The sequence below is a fragment of the Leptosomus discolor genome, chromosome 5 (assembly GCF_034619465.1).
Source record: "Leptosomus discolor isolate bLepDis1 chromosome 5, bLepDis1.hap2, whole genome shotgun sequence".
Taxonomy (NCBI): domain Eukaryota; kingdom Metazoa; phylum Chordata; class Aves; order Leptosomiformes; family Leptosomidae; genus Leptosomus; species Leptosomus discolor.
The window spans coordinates 54,806,064-54,818,643 of record NC_141395.1 but is presented as its reverse complement, the minus strand read 5'-3'; the positions used below and the strand labels follow the sequence as shown (position 1 = coordinate 54,818,643).

The window sequence follows — 12,580 nt, the reverse complement described above, 5'->3', positions numbered from 1 at the left end:
TTGTATCGTCAGTAAAGAGCACACACACAAAATGCTCATGTTCAGATACAGGTAACAGCAAGGAAGTAGATTATGCTGGAGATATTTATCTGCAACTTCCCTGTCATACAGAGTCTCTTGCAATTGTTTCATTCTGTTGTGGTGCTCAAAGACATCTGTAGTTTTCTTAGGCTGATTTGTTGGATTGCCCAGGTTATACCATTTCTAATGACGTGTTTTGCAAGTGAACGTATTTGCAGTACATTCTTCAAGATATGTTCTCCATTTTGCGATTCGGGGGGGGTGGTGTGGTGTGGTGTGGTGTGTGTTCCTGTTCCAATCACCCTTTAACCTTTGCAATGTCCACACACATTCTCATTTTACATATGCTTGCAAATTTCTCAGCAAAGGAATAAAACTCCACTGGAGAACGTTTTATGTTTAAGCATTGTAAAGAAAACAAAACCCTTTCCCCACTGTACGGCTCCTGTCATTAGTAACGCCAGAGCAACAGAACCTCAGTGAGGCTCCTGAGAAAACACTCCTCTAAATCAAGCCCTCACTGTGTATTCAGGCTGTTTCTTTCTTTCTAGCAACGGCTCAAAATTCAAGCTCAAACCACCCAAAAGTGTGTCTGAGCCTTCAAGCATGTGAGCCAAGCAGTCGGGTGAGTCAAGCTGTCCTGATGCAGAGATGCTGCAAGAACCACGCAGCAGCCGCGGAGCCGAGGGGCCTCGGTTGTCACCCCTCAGCGCAAGCCCCCGGCTGCTGACTGGGAGAGGTTTGTACCGGTTCTGAAGAGGAGAAAACCGGGGTGTTTGTGAAACAAAGCCTTCCCCTAAGGGAGGGAGAGCGCCGACATGCCACGGGAGCCCGACAGTAACCATCTGGTCAGCGACGGGTCAACCACGAGCTCCTCTGACAGAAAATAACCAGCTTTTCAGCATGGTCGCTCCAAATCCCGCCGGTTAAGGCTCCTCCGCTTATGAGGGCTCCTGAGAACATGAGGAAAACGGCTGGGACAGCCTCCGGGGCGCTGCCGCCGAGCCGCCTACGCGAAGCGCGAAAGGCGGCCCCATCCCGCCAGCAGCCCGAGGCGGGGGCGAGGCAGGAGTCCCGCAGCGCCCCGCGGAGGCACACCCGGGGCGGGGCAGAGCGGGGGGCGGGCCGCGGCGCTGCCGCCGAGCCCGGCAGCGGGGCAGGGCGCTGCTGCCGCCGGAGCCGAGCCTCCGCCCCCTCCGCCCCCTCCGCTGCAAGCGGCGCACGGCCTGCCACATCGGCAACGCTGCTCCGAGGAGGCGCTTGCCGGAGCGGAGCGGGAGCCCAGCGCGCCGGGAGATGGAGCCTCGCTGTCGCTGCTGCTGCTGCCGCCGCCGCTGTCGCCGCCCCCCGGGACTCGCGTTCCGCCAGGGCCGCCGCTGCCGGGACGGAGAGCGCGGCGCCGCCGTCTAACGCTGCGGCCCCGGCAGCGCGGCCGAGCGGGGAGGCAGCGCGGAGGCCGCCGCGGCCCCTCCGCCCGCCGGGCCCGCGCGGCGGCGAAGCGCGGCCCCCTCCTCCTCGCCCTCCCCACTGCCGCTTCCCCGCCCCCGCCCGGCCCTCGGCTGGGCTCCGCCGCCGGCAGCCGGGCCATGGCGGGGCCATGAGGGAGCGGCCGCCCCTGCCCGCAGGCTGCGTGGGGAGGCTGGAAGCGACGGAGCTGGGCGGCTCGGCGGCGCTAGAGCCGGGCGGCGGGGCTGGGGGATGTGGGGTGCGGGGGCCGCGGCGCTACAGCTCCTCTCCCGGGCCGTGAAGCAGGGGGCGCGGCAGGACCTGGGCCGCTGGCTATCCCGCGCTGCCGGGACAGCGGCAGGAGGGGGCGGCAGCGGGGACACCATCGGCTTCGTCCCGGCGGAGGCGGCGGGGGCCGGCGGTCTGCTGCTGGGGCCCTACGCGGAGCAGGGCGGGCTGCCGGCGGCGGAGCTGCTGCTCTGCCAGCTGCCCGAGGCGGGCGGCGGCGGGCCCGGGCTGGCCGAGGCCCGGGGCTGGCGCTGCTCCTGCTGCCTCCTGGGCACCTGCTGGTGCAAGAGCTGCCTCAGCGTGTGCGTGCTGGCGGCCCTCTGCTTCGCCTCGCTGGCCCTGGTGCGCCAGTACCTGCGGGACCTGCTGCTCTGGGCCGAGAGCCTGGACAGCCTGGCCGGCGTGCTGCTCTTCACCGTGGGCTTCATCATCGTGTCCTTCCCCTGCAGCTGGGGCTACATCTTGCTCAACGTGGCTGCCGGCTACCTCTACGGCTTCGTGCTGGGCATGGGGCTGATGGTGCTTGGCGTCCTCGTTGGCACCTTCGTTGCCCACGTGGCCTGCAAGCGGCTGTTGGCCCACTGGGCGCGGACCAGGATCCAGGGCAACGAGACGCTCAGCGCCATTGTCCGCGTCGTGGAAGGTGGCAGCGGCCTCAAGGTGGTGGCTCTGGCACGGCTGACGCCGATCCCCTTCGGGCTGCAGAACGCCATCTTCGCGGTGAGTCCTGGCCCGGGCTGTGCGCCACAGCCCAGCAGCTGCGGCTGAGGAAGAAGCTCTGGCTGGAAGGATGGCTTGCAGCATAGTGGCTGGTGTCACTGGTAGAGGTTGCTTTCTTTCCCGGGAAGAAACCTTGGTTTCTCTCTCTTTTAACAACAGTACAAGCAACACCACCCCACCCCCCCCCCGCCTGCTTTTGATAGTGGCTCTTCCATGCTTGCAGAGGGATGGCAGGCAGGTACTCAAAGTGCCTTGTTCAGTGGCATTGTGTTAGTGTTGCTCTCTGGCTTTTGAGGCTAAGTTCTGGTGTTAGAAAGAAGCACCAAGGAGCTGTGTAGCAAAATCTGCAGAGAACTCAACAGTTTTTAAAGTATGTGTGTTTTTAGTGAGCTGAGTGGGAGGAAAAGTTGTATTTTTAAGTGGTCTTGCCAGATCTCCCTCAACTACTTAATATAAATAACCATATTGGAAAGAAAGAAGCAGATATATTAAAATTCTTGCTCAGTTTAGTTGATGTTGGTAGCATACATCTAGCAAATCCATAAAGAGTGTTAAGTCCATGCACACGAGAGAGATCATGCATTTTGGACAGAGCATTAAGATGTGGGCTCGGAGCTGAAAAGGGACTTAGTACACCAGAGTGGTACTGAAAGTTAATTTAAACTTGAATTTGGAAAAGGGTTGGACTTGGCTATTCTTTCTACTTTTAGATGGAGAGTGGTACATTCTTTAAGAATAATTATTTAAAACGATCTTGCTGTACTCTTTGATTATCTTAAAGGAGAAAGTACAGAGCATCATAGAGTGTGTGGCTTTTGAGTACCATCGTGCTGATGATGACAGTTTCAGACCCGCAGCCCTTCCTGAGGGCTTGCTTTGAAGGACCTGGTTTTCGATGTGTCTTATGCCTCGGTGTGTCCGCTAACTCAGTGAAATCAAAACAAAGCAAACCAGACTGTGAAATATTTTACATACTTAAGAGTAACTCCTATGCACTTTAAGAGACCCCATAAACAAATGTTTTGTTCTGCCACTTTCCATCTGCTTTCCATCCCCCATCAGCAGTCCTGATCCTGTACCCTTCTGAAGTGACTGCTTAATTTTGATGGAATAATCTAGTTGAAATGAGTAGGTCACTGAATACCAGATTTGTTATTTAAGAAAAAATTAGTCCACACAATTTTTAGGCATTAAAACCCACATCAAATGTTTAAAATTGCTATGTATAAAACTGTGTATGCTGGGACATTTGTCTCGGGAGCTGTAATCTCCTGCCATAAAAGCTGTGTCAACTTATAATTTCTTTTTTAAGCAGATCCTTTAGCCCTTTTCTTGTTATGAATGAGAAGAACCTCAGCTGTTTTATTTATTTACCCATATTACTGCAGGGCTGAGGAAGCTTAGACTCGTGCTGCTGGGAGCAGAGGCCCCCCGCCAGAGCCTAAGGTCCTGGTGTAGCAGGGTCACACTGTAGCAGACCTTCTGCTACAGTGTGACTACCTTAAAGTGGGGAGAGCTGTTGTGCTTTAGCTGTTCACAGCTTCTGGGTGTCACTTGAAGTAGTCAGCAGATGTTGTAGAGCAGTAATGGATCTGAAGAACTGACCAAGGAATTACCGAGTTAAAATGATTTAATTCCTGGCATAACCATTCTGTTGGAAACATAATTCAGCAGAGTATGTGGGCCAGTGCAATATTAAAATGATGCTGTAAATCAATGCTTTGGATTCTTTAAGTAGCGCAAGCTAAATAATTTTCTTTCTAAGTGGAAAGTTTCAATGTTAAAATAAGATAGGAAATGAGATTAAATCAAATTCTTGAGTACATTGAATAATTTGGGTGTTGCCTGCTAAAATTAGTTTGGGTTGCATTTGTTACTTGGGACTTATTAGTTTGCAGCATAGTCAAATAAAGCATGGTGTATTAATTTTTTAACCAAAAACATTTAATATGAACTACTAGGTTACTGAAAAATAAAATGTTGCATGCAAATCTGGGAATTCAAGGCAGCTTCTTGCTATGAGTGAAGTTTAAGCTATGTATAGAATACAAAATTCTACCTGCACAACTTCAGCAATGAATTTGAAAAGGATTGCTCTTAGTTGTAGAAGCAAGAACAGTGAACTTACGAAAACCTGCACATCTTCAGTTTTCCAGCAGTCAAGTCTTTGCGTGTTTCCTGTATGCATATTTATAAGTAAACTGGAGATACCGAGAATACTTAAATGAGAGGAAAGGGAGGAAGTAGCACATGAGGTCCAGGACAAGCCATAACCTTGATGCTAGAGGGGTCATCTGCAGGGCTGGGATTAATAGGTTTCTACAAGCACTAGTTAAGTGGCATGTACCATCTGCTGAAGGTTTTGGGGAGGTTGAATTACAGGGGAATATACAGAGGGAAGGAAGAGCTCCCTAGCATCTGGTTAGTGATGGGATCATATTATCTGAAACAGAACAAGAAGAAAATTAACACAAATTTCCTAGTTTCTCACCAGCCAGCTATGAACCTCTTCCTTCTTAAGGTTGTTCTGCTGCTCTTTGGGAAAGCACTGATAGTAGGAACACTGGGGTAATGTATTTACTTGCCTTTCTGGAAGGCCTAGAAACTTCTTAACTGAAAGCATGTTTGTATTTCTCCTTGAGTAGGTTTTGCTTAATTGTGTCTGCCGTGATGCCAGGGTGGCCTGGGCCGCTGGGGTGGCGTGATAGCTCCTCCTGAAGTGTTTGCCCATGCACAGCCGTCTCCCCTTGGCAACTCTGAGTGTCCTGAAGGCAGGTCTGTAAGGAGACCTGGTATGCAGGTTATCGCCTCCTTTGCACTACTGGGTCCCTGGATCTAGATTTGTGCAAACTGATTATTTGTAGTGCCAGGTGTAGCTTAGATCTGAATTCCTATTTCTTCATTCTTCTCCAAGAGTATTGTATGGAAGAAATAATGTGTCCAAGTGTGCATCTCTGGTTCGAGAAATGCACACAGTGAAATCAGAGTTCAAGAAATGGATCTGCTTTGCAGGAACATGCAGGCTGCTTACTCTGCTTGTTGGAACGTTGCTAGCTATTTTTTGTTCTGTGTTGTTTTTTATTCTCTACCTGTTTTGTTGGGTTTTTTTTTTGAGAAAGTAAAGAGCATCAGAATTATCCTTTGCTCTCAGTTGCTAAGCTGACCTGATCTGAAACACGTGATTTTGTAAGTTGAGGGGAGACAAATCTGCTGCAATCCCCAGAGGCATGTGAGCCCCCAACAAAGTCCTGATGCAAGCATTTATTCTTTGACAAGACCGAACCAAAGGTGTCAGCTGCAAAGAATACACAAAAGTTGTGCTGGACAAAGCTTGTCCAAGGTTTAGGGGGAGAATTTCTGGCTAACACTCTTGTTACCAGAAGGGTTAGGTAGTTCTTAATTTTAATACATCGATATGGCCTATAACAATTGGATCCATGCTTTCATTGGGATTTCACTGTTAATTTTGGCTGGCTTAAGCTTTCCATAGCAACAGAGTCCTGGTAGCCTCTGTTTAGCAGCTTGGCCATGCAGACCTCAGTCTCACAGGTTTCTAGAACAGATGAAGTTTCATAGAAGGAAAGACAAGGAAAGCTGTAAGTTTTATTGAAAATTTCTCATGTTTCTTAGGTAGGGATGCAATCCACTTTCTGCGCCTTCTGGGGGAAGGGGTACCACTGTAGGTCTAAACCCTGCAAACTAAGAGTTAAAGGGCATTTGCAAATTTTACCTGCCCCTTCCTTGACTTTCGTTTCAGTGGGAAGCACAAATCTTAGACCAGCATGTCGGCTGGCAGTCTCCCTTTCATTTGTGAACAGTCTTCCTCATGGCCCAGGAGGTCCAGTTGCTTCAGGATAGATCCAGGTGTGCAGTCACGTTGCTCTGCAACCAAAGTGTCCTTAATACATATACAGAAATGGAAGAGGTGCCTGGAAGTGTTAAAACAGTCTTTGGGAAGTTTCCCAGCCACATTGGATTTAATGACAGTGTCCTACTTAGGAAATCTTGCCTCAGCGTTATTATTTCAGTGACTTTTAATAGCAGTTCCTTCATTCCCTTGGCGATATGCAACGTTTCTGTTGTGCATTCTTATTACATTGCCCAGGTTACTATAATATTTAAAATAATAATAATGAAAAAAGTCTTTTCAAAGCGTAGGTCAGATATGAAGTTCTAGCATAATTGTGTAGTGCTTTTTCATCAGAAATTAATTTAATCTTGTACAGAGAGGGAAATGTATTATTTGTGTTGCTCGTGTATATTTCAGTCAGTGGGAAGTGTAATTTGCAGTGTGAAGTTTGGAATTGGCTTATTGGATCTTGCAGTGAATTATTCTTAATCTTTATGCTTCATTGCATTCTCTGCCTCCATTGCCCGCCTTTCCTCCCAAAAACTTTCCACTGATGGTGCTTAAAGCTCTGAGAATTCAGCACTGTGACTTTCATAGTAACCAAAGTTTATTTTAAAAATAGCATGATGAAATTAGTAACTTTGCTGCTATTCTCTTGTCTTTGACATTGTGCAAAACTGTCAATGTCAATAATTTCCATGTAGGCTCCCAGTGTTAGAGGCTGTTCTTAATTAGAATTTGTTTTGTTGTTATGTGATCAACTGAATTGTCTGGAAAATTCCTTAGACTGTTTCAAAATTGCCCTTTTCATACTGATTTTTAACCCTTAGTTTCCTCCTGTTTTCATTTTTCTTGCGTAAATATCTTTTGGCCTCTTGACTCTTGCATTTAATGTTTCCCAATGGCTGCTGATACTAATTTAGCTAGTACTGTGTCCTTTGTTCCCGTGTAAACTGTCCACATACTGACTCAGAAGTTTCACAGCAAAGAGGGGAAAATATCTTGAAGTATTACTAGTATTTTTTTCCACAGAAACTAACAAAAGCTATAGCTGTGTGTACTGTTTTTTTCACTACAGTGTGATATAAAATTTCTTTGGTAGAGAATCTTAATGATACCTGTATATGTCACTGGTAGATATAGACAGATATTGCTGCTAGAGATCACTGGTAGATATATGTATCTTAGTGAGTATATAACTTTCCTTGCAGAGGCAAATTGTATGTGCCATTCTGTTTACCTAGATTGTATTTAATACAGTGACATTTTGAACAATTACCTCTTTTATTAGTTGCTATACATGTAAAAAAGCAAAGCAAACAGATTTTTGCTTTAGACCTTCATATTTGAGAAAGTAATTTCTTCCTGCGAGCAAATTCTCATAAATTATAGGGCTCCGTTCACCGTGAAGAGATAAATATCTTCAATGAACAGTGTAATTGCATCCTTAGTTAATGACTTTTGCAAGAGATGTTGTGTAATGTAAGATGAAATGGAGTAAAACTAGTAACTTTAAAAAGGCCGGATGAAAACTAGCCACACACTGTTTTATTTACTGTCTTAGATTCACGCACAGTGGAAAGTTTCAGTGAAGAAACATAAGAAATCATTTCACTTTCACACAGATACTTGTAGGAGTGGCAGTCTGGTTGTTTACGCATCTAGATTGTGTTGGAACTGTGTTCTGTTTCTTATACTTTCTTTTACTCAGATTACAGATTTGTCACTACCCAACTACCTTATGGCTTCTTCAGTTGGGCTGCTTCCTACTCAGCTTCTGAACTCATACTTGGGCACTACCTTGCGCACCATGGAGGATGTGATTGCAGAACAAAGTGTTAGTGGCTACTTTATATTCAGTTTACAGGTAAGATAAAATCATTGCTGTCATAGACCATGGTAACAGTAATGTCAGCCTCTCTGACTGCTTGGGTGAGCAATTACTCTTGGAAACAGTTATCATCTTGTGTTTGAGTTTATTTCTTTATCCCCCTGGTTTCTTGCTCATCTGCTGTACCAGTGGGATTCAAGACAGGATTTTGCTTCTAGAGACAGTAGGCAAGTTTCCTTCCTGTAGCTTTGTCTCTTCAAGTTGTCGAGTCTTTGCTTTGGAAACTGCATGCCCGAAGGAACATGGGTGAGATGTAGAGAGAATCCATCATTGCTGATTTCCCTTTCAGACTGCACAGCCTCCAGTGTAAAAGGGGTTGGCTGCAGGAAGTTTGGGGGGATGCAAGACTCGGGGCTTAAGAGCTGCTCTCTGTTGGTGTAACAGCTCCCTAGTCTGAGGCAGCTGACCTCGTACAGACTGAGCGACAAGCAAGTGTGGCATGTGGTGTTGAAAAGTAACAAGTGTTAGAAAGTGTCTAATTTATAAGTCTGCTATTGATATTTTCAGTAGATTGTGTAAAACTGAGATGACGTTTCTTTCTCACAGGCTTACTGGCTGCTAGGTACCCAGAGAAATGGGTTTCCAATGTACTGTTTTCTTTTGATTTTGCTCTCTTCTGTTAGAAAAGTTTAATTCTTTCATACATCACATGACACAAAGCAAAACTTACTTAGTGTTCTCTTTTTCTGCTACAGTTTTGTCAAGTTTTCTTCTCTTGCCTACTTTGGTAATTTCTTGCTGATCTGCAGACTTGTCAAACCACCCCTACACACAAGCCCATGTGCCACCAGCTGTGAAGTAGTGTGTTCAGGGTGCTTAGACCCAGCACCTGTGCAGGGTTCACTATTGGCATTGAACTCTCCTGATTTTGCATAGGTTTTTAGGATGAAAAGTGCTGTAGAAATGCCATTTTGCTAATGCGTAAATCGGAATATCCTAATTTTGCAAGTGAGTAAATTCGTGAGAAGTATACAGCACCTTTACATGAGCTTAGCTGATGAAATGATTTGTCAGTAAATCTTGAGGGTAAGCCTCAAGTCTGAGACCATTGTGAGCATAGAGATCATGAGTATTTCAGAACCAGATTATTTATTAAAAGCTGCTCTGACAGCATTGGCGCTTCAGGCTGTGTTTGACCAGCCATTACCATGGTTTGCAGACTTAGTTGGTACTACAGTCATTTATCTTCCTCAGTTTTTACAGTCATAAAGGTGATGTTTAACAATGCTAAGATACAAAACTAAGTCTAGGACCATTTTGAAAAAACACACACCACCCTAACTTGTGTGTTTTTTAAAAGAAAGTATTATGTATAGACTTCATAGAACAGGTTTATTAAAAATTTATTGAATTTTAGTATTAAAGTTAAGTATTAAGATTAAATATTATTAAATTTGTATTTAAAAAGCCTTTGTAAATGTGGGGTAAGTAACATCAATGGATCAAAGAAAATAAATGGTTACTTGATCAGCTTTCATTTTAGTTTTTTAAATGACATTGCCTTTTTTTTTTTTAAATGACATTGGCTTTCCTTTGTGGATTACATATAAGTTATAGCATAACTGTCACTCAGGTAAGCGCTAGCTGGAAAGGCTGAATGTTTGAATAGGAGTGCTCACCTTGAGAGCGATCCTTGGGCTGTGGCTAAGTCAAGGGGAGCCTGTTAGTGGAGGAATTACTTATGTTCTCCCATTTTCTCTCAGGCATCTGCCTGGTGCTTTGCTTTTGATAGGACTTTGATTTAGTAAATAGCTCTAAAAATCTTTCACGTTTCATGGTTGTCTGTGTGTGTATATATATATATATATATTTTAATTATTCATCTAGTGACTAGGCTACTGATAGTAATATTTCTAAAACCAGTCAAATTTAAATACTTGAGTACGCTTTTAGAATAGGATTTTTGCTATGTATTCAGAACTTGTTGTCCATAGTCTCTTTTTTTACTCTTATATTGGCCAGTTTTTGAAATGGATAACATGAATTTGTGAGGAAAATCTTTTCCATCACAAGGATAGTCAAGCAGTGGAGCACGTTGCCCAGAGAGGTGGTGAAATCTCCATCCTTGGTTAAGACCTGACTGGACAAAAGTCCTGAGCAACCTGGTCTGATCTTGCAGCCAGCCGTGCTCTGAGCAGCAGGTTGGGCTAGAGACCAGCGTGGATGCCTTCCAGCTGCAATTACCCCATGGCCATAGTTGTCAATCATCTTAATCGGTGATATTCTAGCATCTTTTATGCCATGCTGACAGGTGTTTTGAGTGATTGTCCTTAATGTTAAAGAAAACATAGCCCTACCAATTACTAATGAAGTTCAGCTTTTGGACTCAAAACTTTATATTGCTTACAACAGAATCTAACCTTTTGAAAGGAAGTTGCAGAGTCCAGCTAGTTTCATGAAACATTCTTAAAAAAGGCAGAGGAATTTACTTCTCTCAAAGGGACTGTCACTATGAGACAGCTTGATTTTTTTATTGGAAGATTTTATGTATTTTTTAAGGGGGATCTGAGCTGAAAATGTAACTGGTGTTTTATGGAAACCAAAGGCCACCTCTGGGGACTGCTGTGCATGCCAGTGTCATTGAATGAGTAATTTCTAAGCAAAAATTGTCCAGATTTATTCCTGATAATTTTTGTGGTGAAAGTTTAGAAATTCTTAGCAATAAAATTTAGAGCAAAAACCTGAACTAAACCCTGAGTTTTGAATGATATTTCCTCCTTAAAACAAACAAATGAAAAAAACCCCACACCACCAATTTCCTGTCCCCTCTCTGAGCCATCCTCCAGAAACCGAGTTCTTCCCATACAGACTACTGTAAGTCGCTCAGAAACTCTGGTTCTGTCCTGTTTAGTCCTGATATCTGAGAAGCCCAGTGATGCTGCTGCTCTCTTGTATCTTCCACACCAGAGGAGCAAGGACAAGGAAGTTTTCTTTCCTTTCTGTGTCATCCCCTGTTTCTGCTGTTTTGCAAGTTGCAGATGCCCAGTACAGTTTTGACCAATTATTCCATTGGTACATGGAAAACAGCCCTTTTGACTTACAGAAATAGACCACATCGTTTCTTTGCTGAAACGTTTTTGCCAAGAGAGGAAGTGAAGGGATTGCTTTCTCACAAGTATGTGAACGTCAATGGAAAAAAAGAAATCTCCTTTCAATTCATATCAATATTTAAGTTCTATGTAATGTCTATGTTCCAATACGCTAGTTGTGTTGTTAGCATATATAGGTTTAGAGCCACGCGTTGGTTAAGTTTATCTCCTTTCTGATGTCTTGACTGTGAAGCATTGAGTCCACAGATGCATCCATGAATCTTTGTCGGTGACTTTCTGTTTTGTTCGAAACAGTTGCTTTGTATTCAAGCTTACAGTTTATATAGCCTACAACAGTCTTTTGTTTTATTTGCAGATTGTCATAAGCATAGGACTAATGTTTTATGTCGTTCACCGAGCTCAAGTGGAACTGAATGCAGCTATTGTAGCATGTGAAATGGAAATGAAGACATCGCTTGTTAAAGACAGTCAACCAAGCATCAGTGGTTCAACCACATACTGCAACAAAAGGACAGTAGCATTCTCTGGAGGAGGCGTCAATATTGTGTGATTTCAAGTATTAATAAAGTAAGGTTTTGTGAACCTAAGCTATTGCCTAGAAATATCTATGGACAATTCAACTAGTTTTAAAAAAAATTAACAAGTGGTTACAGGTTGTACTGTGGCACAAACCAACCGACCAGCTCTTCAGTTGCACAGGGGGTGACTTCTAGCAAGAAAAGAAAAATGGCGAAGTAACTTAAGATGTAAATGCAAATTTAGCTGCACCTTTGGTCATTTATTATGCCTGTCATGGCCTGTAGTCTGCACTTTAGTTTTTTTTCCTTTGCTCCCATAAACTGAGAAATGCTTCTATAAACTGAGAAAAGTAGCACAGAGGTAAATATTTTTCTGCTTATCATTATTTATAAGGCTGAATAATTATATGCAGTAGAAGTTTATTACTGATAAAGATGAATGAGGAAGTATGAAATTCAATGTATGTTATTCTTGAATGTGCTTTTGCTTTGGAATTGCTTCCAGAACTTGGAGTGAATTATTTAGCTAATGATGGGATTTGGCTTTTCCTTCATTTTTGATTTAAAAAAACAAACAAAAAAAAAGAGAACCCTGGAGAAATTTTTCGTTGAATGTATTTTTCTAAGTCATTAAAAATGTTGCAGAGCCATGCATATGTATTGACGCAAGCTTAAATCCTACATTGTGGGACTGAAGTGCTCTTAAATAACATTTTAAGTTACACTGTGTAATATGCAAAGTAAAAGGGAAAATACAGAAGTTATAATAGATTGCAGTGACTATTTCGGAGACTTC

General features: G+C 44.2%; 1 protein-coding gene across 1 annotated transcript; it reads left to right on the top strand.

Moving 5' to 3' along the window:
• Nucleotides 1-1,719: 1,719 nt before the first annotated feature.
• TMEM64 (transmembrane protein 64) lies at nt 1,720-11,816 on the top strand. The gene is made up of 3 exons (XM_009951609.2): nt 1,720-2,475; nt 8,037-8,192; nt 11,622-11,816. The coding sequence occupies exons 1-3, from the start codon at nt 1,720-1,722 to the stop codon at nt 11,814-11,816; spliced, it is 1,107 nt and encodes a 368-aa protein (XP_009949911.2).
• The last annotated feature ends 764 nt before the right edge of the window (nt 11,817-12,580 follow it).

Bases quoted from the DNA above. Each gene is read 5' to 3' on its own strand.
- TMEM64 (XM_009951609.2), top strand. From the start codon at position 1,720: ATGTGGGGTGCGGGGGCCGCGGCGCTACAGCTCCTCTCCCGGGCCGTG. The intron at 2,476-8,036 runs GTGAGTCCTGGC...TCTTTTACTCAG, and splicing joins TGCAGAACGCCATCTTCGCG to ATTACAGATTTGTCACTACC. The intron at 8,193-11,621 runs GTAAGATAAAAT...TTTTATTTGCAG, and splicing joins ACTTTATATTCAGTTTACAG to ATTGTCATAAGCATAGGACT.